This window comes from Ornithodoros turicata, chromosome 9 (assembly GCF_037126465.1).
Source record: "Ornithodoros turicata isolate Travis chromosome 9, ASM3712646v1, whole genome shotgun sequence".
NCBI classification, from domain to species: Eukaryota; Metazoa; Arthropoda; class Arachnida; order Ixodida; family Argasidae; genus Ornithodoros; species Ornithodoros turicata.
The window spans coordinates 16,561,858-16,579,660 of NC_088209.1; the positions used below are offsets into that span (position 1 = coordinate 16,561,858).

The window sequence follows — 17,803 nt, forward strand, 5'->3', positions numbered from 1 at the left end:
TGGAAGTGTCCAAAGTGTCTAGCCAAAATATTTTATGCAAAAAAAATTTATCCTGTCCGTGGCGGCCATTTTAAAGTCACGGGTAGACGTAGAACCTACCCTTCTTCGAAAAATTGTAAAAAATCTATTTTTTCTTTTCTACGCTTGAAACTTGTACAGTGCACTCTGAAAGCAAGGCACTTCAATGTGCAATGCATTTGATGTCCGTTATTTCGTTTCTTCATGGAGAGGCAGACAGCCGAAATAAATACCAAATGACGTGTTTTTCTAGTTCGTTTTTGAACACATAAGACTTTAATACGGTCAATCGGACGACGTCACCTGATAGTGCTAGGTGTGCTGAACGCGACGGTATGCGATTTAAATTAAAAAACGCGAGATAAATTGTCGAAACAAATTGATGAAATTAGCGAAAATCGCTTTGTCGTGGACATTCAGTCGCGATTTGCATAGTGAGGTGGTCCTAGTAAAAACACGATAGTTATACCATTTGATACAATGACCCAATACCAATCGGATCAGAAAGTTTAATCAAAACACTTTTTGTCTGAAGCGAGAAAAGAAATTTTGAAGTAGAGTGCCGGCGCGCCGCACTGGCAGGCCCTTATCGCAGCGCGGCACCCCGTACGGACAGAGGATCGCCGTCAGCCCCGGTGGTCTACGAAGTATACGTGCGTGTGTACAAGGTCAGCACCTCAGGAAACGGATTCGGCAGCTTCTTATTGAGGAGAAGGATTACAGCGTCGATGGTCCCACCTTGTCAACGAGGCACATACGTGCAACAGCCAGGGAGCCCTCTCCATGCTGATTAGAATCTGTTGTCTAGTATGACGGTGCAATAAAAGGGTGCGAGACTGACAACTGAGGGCTCGCTTTCTTTCGTGTATTTCTGTGTATGCCTTCGCATCATTTTCGAGTTGACGTTAAACCGCCGTGCTAGTATTTCTGCTTTGAAGCACTCGGACGAAGCTTCCCGGTGTGCTGTGTTCCGACCATGGACCAGCAACGTCCTTCTACATCACAGCCGTGTTCCAGTGAAGGTAAGCAGTGAATTAATCAAGCCTCTCAGCTCCAGAAATTTGCTTCTTTGCTGGCTCTTTGTGATACCAGTGAAACACCCCTGAGTTGATGAGTCTACCAGAGAGAAAATGTTTGTAACGCGGTCGTTTGCAACGGTTGGCCTGCAGATCTTTCCAAATATCATGCATGTATCGTTCATGCCTTTTATTGCAGACGGTGATCTCCCGCCATGTTCACTTGGTCCAAAGGACTGCCACAAGACCACTCAGACAAGTCAACGGTTCCTTCGTGACGTTGAAGAAATTACCGAAGCGGATCGGCGCCTGCTAACCATGCGTTGTAAGCGAGACGTCACTGTTATATGTGCCCACCACTATCAAGTGTTTGTCAAGAAGTACACATCGCTGATAGCGTCAAAATGGTGCTCCAACCCTTTCAACGAGCATGTGAAACAGTGCCGTGGGTCCTCTGTTATCACAGTGGCCCTAGCAACCAGTCAGCCATCCCTCGGACTAGTTCCTGGTGACCGTCTGTGCCAGAAATGTAGCAGACGCAGCTACAGCCTAAGAAAGACGGAAACTGCCGAGCAACCAGGTGAAGACGACGAGGAAGTGTCCGATCAGAGCGACCCAGAAGTGCCTGGCGGAGAAATAAACAAGGCCCTCGCAGCTGTGGGTGAAAGCCCTCTGAAGAGGAGGCTTCGGCAACAAGACCGGGTTTCGTACGCAAAGAGAAAGCTTTCAAGCGTACAGAAGAGCACCGAGAAGAAAGTATACTCGTACCTTGGGCTCTCACAACCATCGACGTCATCGGGACAACCAAGTGAGGATTTTATGCTGAGTGATTACGTATCCTTGATGAATGACGTTAGGGACCAGTTTGCAATAGAAAATCACCGAGAGAGGAAGATACAGCTTCTGACACTCGCCCCCAGATCGTGGTCTCGGGAAACCGTCATGCACTTTTTCGGCGCGTCTGAACGACATGTGCGGGAAGCAATCCGAATCAGGGCAGAGAACGGTGTCCTAGGTACACCTCCCAAAAAGGGGGGTCACCCCCTCAGTGAGGAAGTCAAATCGGCCGTGAGGAAGTTCTACGAAGATGACACGGTGTCTTATTGTCTGCCTGGAAAGAAAGATGTACTACAGGGGCACCAAAAACGCTTGCTACTAGTGAACCTGCGAGAAATGTACGCAGAGTGGCAAAATAACTGTGATTTAAAGTGCGGATTTTCATCTTTTGCAAGCCTACGCCCTCCACACTGCGTACTGGCCGGGGCAAGTGGAACACACACTGTCTGTGTCTGCATGCAGCACCAAAACATCAAGTTAATGCTTCATGCTGGCGGCTTGACCGTGAGCACGGAAGAGCTATTAGCGATGATAGTGCGTGACATCACTAAGGAAGACTGCATGCTATCGCGATGTGCCGACTGTCCTGGAGCCAACCGTGTGTCGGCTCTACTACACGAAGCACCGCAACTAGATAGCGAGAAAGTCGACCATGTGCATGCACAGCAGTGGACAAGCGGATCACGCTGTCGCCTTGAAACTATCCTGTTCACACCAGAAGACTTTCGTGACAGACTTCTGGACATGTTGAAGGATCTTAGGCAGCACCACTTCATCAGCAAGCAGCAGGCCAAATACCTGCGGGAGCGCAAGTCGAAGCTACAGAAAGGTGAAGCCATCGTGCTAATGGACTTCGCAGAAAATTACAGCTTCATGGTTCAAGACGCGCCACAGTCGTACCACTGGGACAACACGCAAGCAACACTGCATCCAGTAGTGGTGTACACGTGCGAGGACGACGCCATCTCAGTGAAATCATTCGTCGTTATATCGGACTGTCTGGAACATAGTACTGCTGCTGTCTCGGCGTTCCAAGCTGAATTTCTGAAGATACTTAAAAGAGATCTCCCAGAGTTGCAGAAAATTCACTACTTCTCCGACGGCGCCGCCTCACAGTATAAAAACAAAAAGAACTTTCTGAATCTGTGCTACCACGAAACTGACTTTGGTGTTCGTGCAGAATGGAACTTTTTTGCCACTTCTCATGGTAAAAGCGCTTGCGACGGCGTTGGCGGAACTGTCAAACGTTTGGCCGCCAGAGCAAGCCTTCAGAGGCCCTACCAAGGACAAATAACAACGCCTAGTCAGCTGTACACATGGGTCAAATCTCACATCCAAGGCATTATCGCTATCTGGATTGCGGATGCCGTCGTACAAGAAAGGAAGGCTGAGCTTTCAGAAAGATTTCAGAAGGCAGTCGCTATACAAGGAACTCGAGGATACCATCACTTCAAGCCAGTGTCTCTGTCAGCTGTTCGCGCAGCACTTACATCGTACTCAGCCACAAAGGAGTTTCGCATGTCAACTTAGCTGTGGTATCCCACCACAGCCTCCTTTCCAAACGAGGAGAAAGTATGCCTACGGCGCCCTCATCGTCCTCCGTTGCAGAGAAGGCGCCTTGCGGAATGACTGCCGGGAGATGCGCCCGTGTCTAACTTCAAAAATTTTTTTCTCGCTTCAGACAAAAAGTGTTTTGATTAAACTTTCTGATCCGATTGGTATTGGGTCATTGTATCAAATGGTATAACTATCGTGTTTTTACTAGGACCACCTCACTATGCAAATCGCGATTGAATGTCCACGACAAAGCGATTTTCGCTAATTTCAACAATTTGTTTCGACAATTTATCTCGCGTTTTTTAATTTAAATCACATACCGTCGCGTTCAGCACACCTAGCACTATCAGGTGACGTCGTCCGATTGACCGTATTAAAGTCTTATGTGTTCAAAAAAGAACTAGAAAAACACGTCATTTGGTATTTATTTCGGCTGTCTGCCTCTCCATGAAGAAACGAAATAACGAACATCAAATGCATTACACATTGAAGTGCCTTGCTTTCAGAGTGCAGTGTACAAGTTTCAAACGTAGAAAAGAAAAAATCGATTTTTTACAATTTTTCGAAGAAGGGTTGGTTCTACATCTACCCGTGACTTTAAAATGGCCGCCACGGACAGGATAATTTTTTTTTGCATAAAATATTTTGGCTAGACACTTTGGACACTGCCAGAAACAAGCTAATTTTTTTTAGCGTGAATCTGGGATGGTCGAGCATAAGGTCTGGGACGTTTGACATGGAATGACTCTACAGACACCCCAGTGAGGGCAATTTGCCGGGTAAAAATCGGGTTTCGCCCTAAAGAGGCAACCTTCAATTCGGGGTGCAAATTCGGGGAAGAATCGGGTAAAACCCTAAAACTTCAGGCTCTCAATATAACGGAGGGCGAAATGTCCTTACCTTCCTGCAATCTGAATGTGCTTCTCTGACAGGTGGCGTGCCATGGCTGCCATGACGACGTCGAGAGCCAGCTTCGTATAGCTGCATGCTTCGTAGCGAAATACGTGAAACAAATCGTTCAATACTTTCTGCAGTACTTCTCCACGTTCCTGATAAACTTGGGCCGAAACGAGAATCTGCTCTTCGTTTGCGTCGCCTGCAATCTGAAAGAAGTGGCGATAAAGTGACTTCGTCCTACAGCACCGTACTCGTTACGGCGGAATTAAAGGGGCACTGCATTGCAAAAAAATTTCTTTTCGTGGAACGGAGGATGAGTAGTTCATGGATTATGCGCAGATGAAGACCGCAACCTTCCCTCTTCCTCTACGTCTCAAGAGCACGTGCTATCGATTTCCTCGACCTATCTCCCGTGAGGATTGGACAAGTCGTTTTGAGGGGACCAACGCGCTTATGCGAGGTAGGTCGGCTGTCTACGCAGCTCCTCAGTTTCCCTCTTTCCCCTGTTGCCCACGGAGAAACCTCATTGGTGCAGCTCCCAAGCAAGGGATTAAGATTTTGGGGGTGACGGTCCACAAACATCCCCGCACTGCTGCCTTATATGTGGACAGAGACTTCGTCACGCTGTTTCTCCAAACTTTACCCACTCCCATGTGTACAGAAAAAACTGTCCCAGTGCATAGCACGCTGCTCCGCGTCATCGGGCTCCTTGAGAAGGAGAAAAAGAAGGAAACCATAAGTTGCAGTGTCGTTTGCACACAAATCACGAACGACGCGACAGACAAATCCCATTCCCGTTGTACTGCAGTCAAGGTAATAGCATTTTTCATTCTGTGAGGAGAAATTTCTGTGCATTAGTACCTCTCAAATACAGTTTTTATACCCTATTAGCATTTGGCAATGAGCAATCCTTGGCTCGATTGAAGCGAGGCATTAGATGGCATGCATATCTCAAAGTAACACGTGGTATTTGATTGGGCGTTTGTGTTGGCTTCGGCTGCTGGTGAGTGAGTATGGTAGTCCGCGTCATTCACCTGTAGTCGTGGGCTTTGTGCTAGGGGCTGCAGTTTGCCTGTCAGTTTCCCTGGCATACTGGATCAAGTCCTGAATGTTGCCTCTTCACAGTTCATAAAAAGTTGAGATCATCAGTTTAGGACTCTGGTTAGCCACACTGTCAGTGAGCCAGTCTAAAATATCTTGATCAGCTAGCCGACACTTCACCATTCTGATCTTTTATGCCTTGCGTAGAGATAATCAATGAGTGCTTCTCTGTCCCTTTGCTGTCTGCTGTTGCTTGTATCATGCAGCTGGCGAAATAAAAGTTGCCTAACAAATTCTTTGCCCATCGCCTCGGCCTAGGTTCCTCACTCTTTCACCTTGGCACCTTGCATTTTGTGATACTTGAGAGGTCTTCTCTGAAGGCGTGATATACACTACGACAGTTTGCCTCTGCACAACGGAAGAGTGTTTGAAGAAAACACATGGCCTTCAACCTTGAAATAGTGCTCCCTTCATTGGGAGAGAGGTACCAATGAGGTCGCTCCACCAGCAATAGGGGAAAGTGGGAAACTGAGTAGCTGCACAGTCAGCTGACCTACTTGCATAGTGTATTGCAGCGGTGAGCACTCTAAAGCTCGGAGCACTCTAAACTTTGTTGCAGCATTTCTTTGTTGCTTGATTACAATTTCATGCAGTTTTGTTGTTCTTCCTTCTACAAATAAGCCTTTAGGGTTACTTTCCAAGTGACAATGATATTCAATCAGCTAAAAAAAAATGGCATAATAGGCTACTGGCACCATATGGGGGAGAGTGGGTCTTAAGTTTCCTGTATTTTATTTTTAAGAAAAAGGAAGCCCAAAGCTTCTTACACAGCCTCCTAGCACTCCATGCATGATTGATCAAAGACACAATGATGGGAAGTAGTTGTCCTAAGGCTGGAACATACAAACAGACCAACACAACACAAGCTTCAAGTTGCATGGGAACATGAACAGTTGAAACTATGGCAGTCATCAAAAAAGTCAGACAGCGGCTGGATTTGAACCACGCATCTCTCAATTACATCAATTACAGTTACAGGTCACAATTACTGTCAGTCGATTACGGTCAAGGTGCTCGACTGGTAATCGAGAGATGCGTGGTTCAAATCCCGCCGCTGTTTGGCTCTTTCAATGACTGCCATATTTTCCACTGTTAAAAGTTCCGATGCCAGCAACACGAGCCATATTACTTACACAGTACAAAAAAGACTATCCTTGCGTTTGCTGACCAAGGGCGAGGGAGGCTCCGCCACCTCGATGCGGGCCAATAGGAGGACGCGGAGGGCAGGCACTTCCCAAGCCCCTGCTCTCGCCTAAGAGATGGCGCAGCAGTACAGTTGTTTCGCGTGTCGCAAGGCTAACCAACGGCTTCGCCGTCCGTCAACACGCGGACGTGGCCAAGTGGGAGTTGCGGGCACGCCGGTTAACGGACGGCAAAGCCGTTGGTTAGATTGGTGTGCCACGGCAGAAGCTTTGCGGCAGGCAAAACAGCGGCAGCTGCTGGTTAACAGACGGCGAAGCAATTGGTTAGATTGGTGCGCCATGGCAGAAGCCTTGCGACACGCGAAACGACGGTAACGCTGCGCCATCTCTTAGGCAAGGGCAGAGGCTTGGGAAGTGCCTGACCTCCGCGTCCTCCTATTGGCCCATATCCAGGAGGCGGAGCCTCCCTCGCTCTTGATCAGCAAACACAAGGATAGTCCAGTCAAGTCCACGAAAGATAGTTACCCTTTTCGCAGGGATATGGTGCCTGTAGCAAGCCTCGTGGGCTGTGTTGAAGAGACCCAAAAATTCCAGCGGCCTATTTACACGGTTCTTCAAGCCAGGAATATCCGTCATTGGCAATTCCATTGCCACTGCGTCTTTAGAAGAGCTGTAATGGGTTAGGTCAACATCATTGTATTTTAAAGGGGGACGTAACAGCAAATGTAGCCTATATTTGGGGTCTGACTTCTTCGTGTCAAACTTGATTCCTCCCAATTAATCCTCACTCCCCCCAATTTTTTTTTTTTTGATCCAATACACTACCACAGTCTGTCTCTGCACAGGAATGAGGTTAAAGTTTGGAGCAACAACATGACAAATGGTCTGTCCACTGACAAGGCTGCAATAAGGAGGTTGCGTATTTACTTGAATCTAAAGGGGCTCTTCCCTCTCTCAATGTATGCGCTTGGAGGCAGCCTTATTGAATCAGCCGGGGGAACGTCACATATTTTTAGCCCGTGAAAGCAGGCACAATTCCAGAAAACTGTTAGCAACTATTGCCCCGCAGCTTCTGTCGGCTACGGATTTTGTCACTGTCTGCCCCTATCCAGGCTCGTAGCCAAGGCCGGTTGAGACAGCAGGGCAGCGGTGGAGAGGCCTCCCCGTGTGGTGTCGGTATCGTGTCTGTGTTTCTTCGTGTCTGTTTTTTTCTTTCTTTCAAATCTTACGGTTTCATGGGTTAGGGCTGTGTGTTACTGTTCCAAAAAACACTTTTTGGCGTTACGTTTGGTGTGTGCTTACCGGACTCCTTTTTTGCATGCACCGCGGCAATGGTAGCTGATACAATATGCCTAAGGCCCTTCGTTTTCCGCGATTCCGTGATTCCGTGAAATTTCGCGGAATTCGGAATTAATCGCGGAATCCTTCGTTTGGCACAGAGTTTCACGGAATCCTTTATTTTTAAGGTTGTGTGGATATTAGAGTTCTCAAATTCAAATCGAATATCAATTTCTCGAATTATACGATTCGCGAATCAAAATATCCAATATCCGGGTTTTCGGATAATTGGACTATTCGCCGAATACGAACGACACCTCCCGAAAGTGGGCTTCACCTGACGCTTCCCTGCATGAGGTGAAGCCGCCCCTACTAAATTGAAGCCTGCTTTACGAAATTGTTTATGCTGCAGGACAAAACAGACAGATTGTAGTTTAGCTTTGGATAACATTAGCCCAAGTTTATTGTGTATACTTCACTTGAGGAATGGGCGGCGTCCCTCCCGTATGCAGTTTAGCGGTAGCAGTGGGGGATTTTGATTTGATATCTGGAAGGTTGCCTTCAAGAAGTTAAGACTTTTAAATAGTGGCTACAGCCCAAGAACAAAAAGGGGTGTACAGTACTAAAAATGTAACTTTCCCAGGGCATGTATTGTAAACTCCTTCCTATAAAGCTACTATGAACTCTATAGATGTGAAAGATATTTCAGCAGGTATAAAATGATTTCAGGCGACAGACTGCATCAGATGAGAACGCAAGATATCATGTATGTGATGCTGAGCCACAACAGTGCATTGAATCTGTAATTTTATAACACATTTTTTGCTCCCACATTATCCAAGAAAAGAAAGTGTCTCCCATTTCAAGCAGCTGTTGACTGCTCGCCGCGGAAATTCGCAGAATTTACGAGTCAGTGCCGCGGAATTTTGAATTTGTCGCAGCAGAAAACAGAGGGCCTTAAATATGCCACTCCCCTCACCCGTACGTCCCAGTTTCTGCAGTTTCCTTCTAGCATACTCCTTAAGATTTCTATGCTCCCAAGTTCCAATAATGTATTACGTTGTGTCACGTACAATGTTTAGTAGCAATCTGCACGCGTCTGATGTTACGAGTGTAAGGAACATCAAGAGGAAGGGGATGAGGACGACGAGGAAGGGACAGTTCGGAATTGAGACTGGAACGAGAATAAACTTTGTAACTTCTATGTCTTACAATGAATGCATCAATAAACTACCGAAAAAGCAGTTGATTTCGTGTGGAACATATTTTCGCGTTTTCATAGAGGCCATACAGTTGACGCGGGAACTTAAATTTGCGAAAAACGCGAGCCCATGTTTCTTGCTGATGTCAGTGTACGTATTTACTTGACTAGGTGACTCTCTCTGACTAGGGTACTTATTATTTGCGAGTTTTTTGCGCTCACGGTAAACGCAAAAGACTCGTTCCATGTAAAAAAAATAAAAATAAGAACAAAACTTTTAACAGTATATGAAGCATATACAACGTTGCAACATATTGTGCTCGTGACCATAATTTGCAGGGAACGCATGTCTGCCAACATGTGCACCATTAAATGCGAATCGCTTGCTCGACAGGAAGGAAAACGTAACCCGATGACATCCAAATGTGTCAATAACACCAAATTTCACCCCGTAAATCCAGGAAAGGCATTTAACCCAAAAAAAGTCAGACCCCAGCGATATTTATTGTAACGAAATAATCGTACTTGTCAGCGGGATCACTGTCGCGACCCAAGACTCCACTGCCGGCTAGGTTGGTGCCCGAGATGTCCAAAGAGGTCAGGTCTGGGAGGCTGTCCACCAGCTGTTGAAGCACCTGGTTCGGATGCTGGTATATCCCGTACTTTTCATTCCACTGAGAAATGTCCAGATGCCTGCACAACACTTTGTCACACGATGCATCCGAACTTGCCCGTTTAAATCATTTTACATACAGATGATCAAGGTAAAAGATTGTTTGGTTCAATCTGCTGTGTTTCAACTTTCGCAGTGTTTTCGTTTTGCAAAGCTCGGGGAGGAGGGGAGAGGTGCTCACTAGAGTTTTCAACTTCTGGTAAATGTGGTATTCTCGGAGGCTTAAAAAAAAAAGGGAACTCCAAAAAAGACAAAATGTCCCAGAAATTGAAAGCTCTGGTAAACACCCCTTCGAGATTAGCCAGGTGAAAACAATCAAAAGTTGGAACCCTAGCTATGGTGATTAGGTTGCAGCTATGCTCTTCGGTGGCAACACGATTTTAGCTTACGGCCAATTCGAGTTTGTAATGAAAGGCAGTAATAGTGAATTTCAGTTCTTCGGTATATGAGTCTGGTGTATCCTGTCTTTGTGCCACCGGTCTCATCCGGAAACCCAACTATGAAACCAATACCACTATGCTTGGCATAGGCAGGCAGTCTACTTGGCTATTTTTTCATTAAAGAAATGCTTAGACATTAAATAAACGAATTTTAAAGATCAGCACTGATTTCGCCGCTGCAGAGGCTCCGATGGCGTGATGAAACTCCCTAAGCGGGGAAGCGAAAGACGCCGTCCAGACGCTCCGTAGCCCTATCGAACGCCTGCACAGCCGGGGCATTCTTTTTCTCAATGTCGCACCCTCGTTGGTTCTTAGGGGGTGACGTTATCTGTTTTTTTTTTTTCAGAGAGGGAATTCCTGCACACTCTCAACATCCGGGGTCTGCTTTTGTCATGTATTCCACCGAATGACAGTCAAACCACTGCAAAAGTTGTTGATTTCGTGTGGAACATACTTTAGCATTTTGGTGGAGGTAAGGGTTCATGCGGGAACTTATATTCACGGAAAACGCAGGCCCACATTTTTCGGTGACTCCATTGTATCCACTTCACGAGTACTTAACTTCACGAATTTTTGGCGCACGTGAAAAACACTAAAAATAAGTCCTCACAAAAAAGAAAAAAAAAACTTTGACAGTATGCCACTCTTTCACGTAGGACTTTCACTACTGTGGTCAGTAGTCCGTGGCATAAAGGAACAAAATGGCACTATAGTTTCGAAATTCACTGGAACGGATGTGACCCTCTCTTCAACAACTGAATTTTTGTGGTGATCACTTTTGCCTTTGCTCTTGCACCTCATCTTCTGCATCTTCCAACAGACCTCTTCTTGTTTACAAACAAATGAAGTCAGGTGGTACAACAGCCCCACCAACTTGGTAGACTGGAACTACTATAGCAAAAAATCGAGCAGCTGCTCTCATCCTGAGGCGATTCCCTTCATACGCTGAAATATAATTTTTTATATTGTCAGGTTTTTATGCAATTCATGCATATTATTAGTTGTATAGCCTTGTTCTGCTCCATTCTACAAGCAACCTTATCTTTTTGGTAGCCCTTTCTAAAGATGGCTACCGGGCTTTTCCATCTTCAGGAGCCTGAAGGGCATGAGTTCATCTCGGAGTGCACATGGTATCTCTATACAAAGCAAGCCCGAACTAAGTCTTAATAGCAAACCACATTCTGCACAGGATTGTGACGTTGACTTTCGAGACGACGCAACGAAAACGTTGGTGGAGACCTCTTTTCTTTCCGCAGTGGTCTGGGAACGCGAATGAAGACACCATAGAGACTAAAAACGTGACCCCATTTGTGTGTGCCACTAATACAAAGAAGGGACGCTTGACCTTCGTGAAAGAATACGGCTTTGTGAAACACGGTGGTGTTCTCCGTCTGCGCTGTTTTTCGGTTTCACTGCGTCTACCAACGTCATGAACACATCACAGTGACGTTTCTTCGGTACAGGTCTGTTACTACTGCCAGTGATTTTCCACCCACCAGACACCAGTTGATTATAATGCCCATTCTTCCCACCTGAGCCCTTTGAGCTGACAAATGCTGCCCACGCTTTCTTGCAACCAGGGCACTCCAAAGAGGACGAGGGCAGTAAGGCCCTTCAACTGGGTCAGGCAGGAGAGGTCCCCCAGGAGTCCGCACTTGGACAGGTCCAAGTGTGTGAGCTTCCTGAGGTGCTCCACGAGGCGGGCTGCATAGAGGTGTCGAGACCAAGCTGGTTCCGGTAGCCCTCCAGCGTTGTTCTGGTCACCTAGGCCACTCCAGCAGAGCTTGCGCAGGTTCGGTGCATGCAGGATAATGCTGCACGAGAAAGAAGCAGAGTTTGACCGCCACAAAGCGCTTGACGAAAAGGAGCCTCACCGGTGGATGAAAATTGTGCTGTACACTGGAAGTTTGGACAGCGAATGCCAATGTGGCTTAGAAGTCAACAAGAACTTACAGAGTTACTTAAGTTCTCTCTTGTTCAACAATTGCCGCTTGCGTCGATCCCTGTCGTATGAACGTGTGTATGAGTGTGCAAAAAATGTAAGAGTGAAAGTAGGATGAGTGAGAGAGAGTGACTGGTTTGTCCCTTCAGATGACGCACCCTGGAAGTCGCTGAGAAGGCGTGTTAGCTTAGCTCAATTGGTAGGGCCCTGGACCGGTAATCCAGAAGATGTGGGTTCGAGTCCTACAGCTGGCTAACCTTTTCAGTGACTTTCATCTTTCATCGTTACTTAACTTACTTACAAGAACAACTTAGAAGGATGGTCTTGTTACAGTGACATAAATAGGGGTGGGTTTCGGGGGTTCAACTTCCCCCCGAAATTGTGCTAGTGCACTTTGGAGAGGAAAACGAGGAGAAAATCCTCCTCTCCCACATAGAGTCCCCACAGAACCCTCCCAAAATATTTTTCTGGCTGCACCACTGTCTTGTACAACCCAATTGATTCCGAAACGAGACTGAAACTTTGTGGCTGAATGTCATAGAAGTTAATGTAAGAGGGTGAAAGAGCACACTATCATCTCTTGGAAAAAGATTAAAAGAAAACAAAAAATGCAACCCAAGATAACGGCAGTTCCGATAGCATCACCCGATACACTTGTTTTTGTTCTCTTTCCGCAAGTTAAAGCTCATCTTCGACGCATGAGGGTAAAAAAAAAGATTTATTATGAACTAAACTAGTCCATTAAAAAGAGATGGAGGAGGAGGAGGATGAAGGAAAAAATATCCTAATCGGACCTGACCAAAGCACATCTTTCCTTAAATTAAATTTCCTTAATTAAAGAAATTTCCTGTAAATTAAAAATAATTTATTAAAAATGTAAATTTCCCTACTCCTACTCCTGTTGTCCACGTCTCGTTTATTTTGTATTTACAGTAGAATCTCGATGATACGAATCTCACGGGGTAGCGGAAAAAATTCGTATCATCCGAAATTCGTATCAAACGAATTAAACAAAAATTAAAATTGAGGCAAGAAAATAGACAGTGACTGTTCATTTTCCGTTACTGTCAGTGAAAGAGGTCAGTCGTAACGCTCTTGTGTCTCCGTTTTTGGCCAATGTTGACCATATTCGCGAGATGATCCAAGAGACCCAGCCCGTGCTTTCCAACTACCCGCGAGTGCGCGCGACAGTGTTCTAAAGCGAACTTCTCCTAAAGCACGCAGGCGTTAGGTGAAGCCGACTTGCGGAATGGTGACGCGTCATGTTGCCAGAAGTTGTCCTGATATGCTCCCTCCACGTGTTGTGGTCGCTGTTTTCCGCCCGAGCGACGTCACACAGCTTCGCAGTCTATTGTTGCGAGAGGGGTAAAAAGGTCAAAACAGTGATAAGGTGATAAGGTTCCGGAAAGTGCAATCCCTTTGATCTTATCTCCACCACCAAAGGGAAAGCCATTGCTTGCACTGCGCAACATGATGTAAGGGAGTTCGTGGTGAGGATCGCCCTCCCTTTTCGAAAGAAGGAGCAGCGTGACTCGCGCGCTCTCGCGTCATGGGGGAACGACCTCTGTCGCATCCTCGATTCGTTCGTATCATCTGTAAAGGCAAGATAACGCGTTCGTATCATCCGCACTCGAATACATGGGAAGAATTGGCATTCCGGCCGCGACCGGAAAATAATTCGTATCATCCGTGATCGTATCATCGAGATTCTACTGCATATCATTTTGTGCCGATCTGACTTTTCATCTCTTACTATATACATATATGACAATATGATCAGGTCGAAGAGGTTAATATATCAGATGGCTGCGAAGTTGAATAAAAGTAATATAATGTGACGCGGACGACATATTACAGGAAAGTTAACAGAAGCTAATTTATTCAGTGGGTAAATTAACACATAGATTATAAAAGAACGGTCGACGCTTCGACAGTGGCACTGTCTTCGTCACGACAAAAGAGGTACAATGGTTGCCAATGGTTAAAATTGGTTCAGTAAGTGACGTCACAATCGGAACCTTGGGGAACCAGCTCAGGGTTTGCTGTACTCGTCACCACCCGGGCTTGACCTCGCGGAATGTTCCAGAATATGGCTCACGGACAACTGCCACATGGCATACTCGCACTGATTGTGATGTCACTTACTGAACCTATTTAAGCATGTGCAACCATTGTACCTCTTTTGTCCTGACGAAGACAGTGCCACCGTCGAAACGTCGATCGTTCTTCTATAATCTATGCGTTAATTTACCCATTGAAGAAATTCGTTTTTGTTGACTTTACTGTAATCTGTCGTCCACGTCTTATTATTTTACTCATAATATATATATAATATAATATATATTATCATATATTCTTAGAGAGTGACTTTTTCGGGTTAAATGCCTTTCTCAGATTCGGGGGGTAAAAATCGGGCACTATTTTTAAAGCTGTAATTCGGAGAGAAATCGGGCGATAATTGTGCCTTCGGGTATTATCGGGTGTTTTTGTGACTATTGTTTTTGTGACTATTGTGACTATTGTGACATATGGAACACGCGTTGTCAGAATGATCTTGATAAGACGTCCGCGGAATCGTTGCGCCCGTGTTTGGGTGATAGTAGGGCGTTCTTTGGCGTGTGCCTTCCCTGACAACAGTGTGACAACAGTGTGACAACAGGGTTTCAGAGGACAGCCCTCAACCCCATGTACTGTTGTCATCGCCAACAAAAGCCTGTCCATGCAGTTCCTTGCAATAAATGTCATGTGCATTAATTTCGCAGCCCGCTGTGGTCAGTTGCATGCGTCTCCTGGTTTCACATAGAAAGATGATGCGCGCCTAGTCGATTGACAGCGGTACGGTGCCACCAAAGTTTAATGAAAGAAACCACCAAAACAGTAGTTTTCTGTCGTCATTAGCCAGCATTACCCAACATACGCACAGAAACAGCCTGGGCGTCTCGTCAAAGTCCTTCCGTAACAACGTGTGTCATCATGTTCAGTAAAAGGGGGAAAAGAACCAGAGTCTTCTGTCGGCATTACCTCCTAAACGTACGCACAAAAACGGCACGGGCATGGAATCTTATCAAATTCCTTTAGTAACAACACATGTCGCATGGCGCAGTGAAGACATAAAGGGGGTATGAAAGAGAGAGGAAAAAAAACGCAGAGGGAAACAGTCCATAATGACGCATTGTCCCACGAAACGACAAAAAACAAAAGCGGGGCATACCTCTCACCGCCCGCGTCCGGTCCACAGCGCCTCGCACACGAATCGCATGACATGCTCAATAAAAGTTATAGTCGTTTTTGTTTCTCCTCTTGTCTATTATGTCCTTTACTAATCTCTCTTTTTTGTTCTTTTGTTGTTGTTTTTGCGAGATCGTGACCTTTCAGCGGTAATCACCGAAGGCATAGACAGTGCTGACACACGTGGGTGTATTGCTTGGAAAGTAAGTGACCCATTCTTACATGTGTTACACGTGACGACCTCTGTTCGTCTTCAGTGGAAACCTCACTTGAGGATTTCATAGTGACTGGAATTCGGGGAGAAATCGGGTTTAACCCGAATTGGTCGGAGGTCAGTTCGGGGGGGGGGGGGGGGGGGGGGGGGGGGGAATAACCAGGCGGAATCGGGTTTAACCCGAAAAAGTCACTCCCTATATATTCTATATGATATATCTTCCATTCTCCTTTAAACGCTATTGCCAGCACTGTACCGCATGCCACAAGAGACCACATACCGATCTTCGTCGTCTCCTCCTGTGAGCACGAAAGGAGATGCAGTGTCTCCCAAGACCAGGGACTTAAGGTTGGGTCTCATGGAGTTCACGACATCCAGCGCCTTGCATGTCAAATGGTGGCACTGAGACACGTCCAGATGAGTCACCGGATGGCGGGATATGATGATGAGACCCTCGTCTGTCACGGCCCAACCTCGAATGTCTACACGTTCGAGCCTCGTCGAGGATGGGTCAGAAAACAGTTGGAGGAAGGCATCGCCCGGCGTCGGGGGCATGGCTCCGCGGAGGCACAGCAGACGCTCGCAGATGCCTGTCGGGCCGAGGAGTCGGGGGAACAGACACAGTGAGTCGCCTTTCTTCCGTACACTGTATCTCACATTTTTCGTGAGTGCTCGTAAGATGGGTGGACAGAACAAGAGTACATCTAACTGCAAGTTTTCTGGAAATATTCCTGGTGGTTATTGTCGAATAGTATTGAAAAAGCATTATGCTCGCTGCAGCTTTCCCTGTGCCGACAGCGGTAACTAAATAAAGCTGATGTCCCGTGGCTGGTACCAGTCTGGATGACTGACCAGCGTGCACATGGCTCAAAATTAATGAATAACTTAGTTTTAAAAAAATGCATACATCACCTGTTTGTGCCATTCATCCCTTAAAGAAAGGTGAAAAAGCAGGTGAGCTGGCGGCAAACAATTTTCATTGGCCTCTCCAGTGTCGTTTTCCTTCCTTTCTTTCTTTTTTTTTTTTCATTATGGATTCATCCCTTGTCACTGCGTAACTACACATTACTATTCCTATAGTGATAGTGATATGAGTTCAAAAATATCTTAATCGGACCTGACCAAAGCACATCTTCCTATGCTGTGCCTGTGTACTGGAAGCTGTAAATCATGCTACCGTAGAACAGTGTTGCCTATGCTGCTGACACGTGATTTTCCGTCACGGAGCTGTTTGCAAGTGTGTAAAAGTGCAGTATGCTGTATGCTTTCTGGTATGCAAGCCTCAATGTTGGACGCAATCAAAATCAAAACCATGTTACTTTTAAACTTGTAATATAAGAGGTCCTGCCTGAACTCTTTCAGTCCAGGGCAACGTAAACAAACAAACAAGAAAGTACAGCTGAAAGTTTTTAATTAATGGGCCAGGAGCCCGCTGGATTCGTGGATTTGGTTGGCCCATCCCTAATAAAAACGAAAACACAAGTGAAAACCGACATGTCACAAAGGAATGGCAAATGCCAGAGAGCAGCGTGTACGGTCTCCCTACCTGCTGGAAGGCTAAGTCCCCGTTTGAGATGCCCATCGGGCTGCAGCAGTAAACCGGGATCCCTGAGGCACAGGCTCACGCAGAGGTCTAGCAATGAATCCGCACTGTAGGGCTCCCACACCGAAGGAAAGTCCGGCAGCTGCGCCATCACTCTTCCTCACCAGCTCTCAACTCACTTCACCATCTCCTACGTCCACCTGCGCATCTACTTGGAGAAAAAAAAAAGAAAGAGATGTTAACAGAAGTATTAACAGCTGTTAAAGGAGCAGGGAAAGCGTTTCAGTCATGACCGTTTTTATCAAACCAAGCCGTCAACCTGACTGCTAAAATGCACCATGCGAAGTGACTCACTCGACAGATGCACACGTATCGCGGAATTCGATTTTGAAAATCGCGTCCGCGCGTAATGGTGGCAATGCCCGCCAGGGTCGTTTTGACGTCATCGCGGTGCAACTCGCTAACTGCTTTGCTCGTTTGGAGAAGCGTCGTCTGCTACACAGAGAGGAAACTGGGAGTAGAAAAAAAAAAGAAAAAAAGTGCGAAAAGCGCCGGCCCCGACTGGAGAGCGGTCTCTCTTGTAACCACGATGACATCACAATCCTCCTCCTCCTCGTTTCGGCCTGCAGAGCGAGTCAAGCGGGAACGCGCGCGTCGATGTTCGGGGGCGTTTTATTCCGAGAAAAATACTGCGCACAGAGAATTTTTTTGTGTTA

At 46.3% G+C, this 17,803-nt stretch overlaps 1 protein-coding gene across 4 annotated transcripts in view; it reads right to left on the reverse strand.

The window, feature by feature from the left end:
- LOC135368203 (protein zer-1 homolog) overlaps positions 1 to 17,803 on the reverse strand; it is a 35,498-nt gene that overhangs the window by 14,929 nt on the left and 2,766 nt on the right. For 2 of the 4 annotated variants that reach the window (XM_064601338.1, XM_064601339.1), the window contains exons 2-7: positions 17,091 to 17,295; positions 15,825 to 16,134; positions 11,693 to 11,974; positions 9,573 to 9,740; positions 7,094 to 7,238; positions 4,329 to 4,531 (exon numbers count right to left, since the gene is read on the reverse strand). In XM_064601338.1, coding sequence (XP_064457408.1) covers positions 4,329 to 4,531; positions 7,094 to 7,238; positions 9,573 to 9,740; positions 11,693 to 11,974; positions 15,825 to 16,134; positions 17,091 to 17,238 — 1,256 coding nt within the window. In that variant the 5' untranslated portion in view covers positions 17,239 to 17,295. Of the gene's footprint in view, positions 1 to 4,328; positions 4,532 to 7,093; positions 7,239 to 9,572; positions 9,741 to 11,692; positions 11,975 to 15,824; positions 16,135 to 17,090; positions 17,299 to 17,803 lie in introns of all 4 variants that reach the window. The other 2 variants (XM_064601337.1, XM_064601340.1) reach the window with 1 other exon arrangement.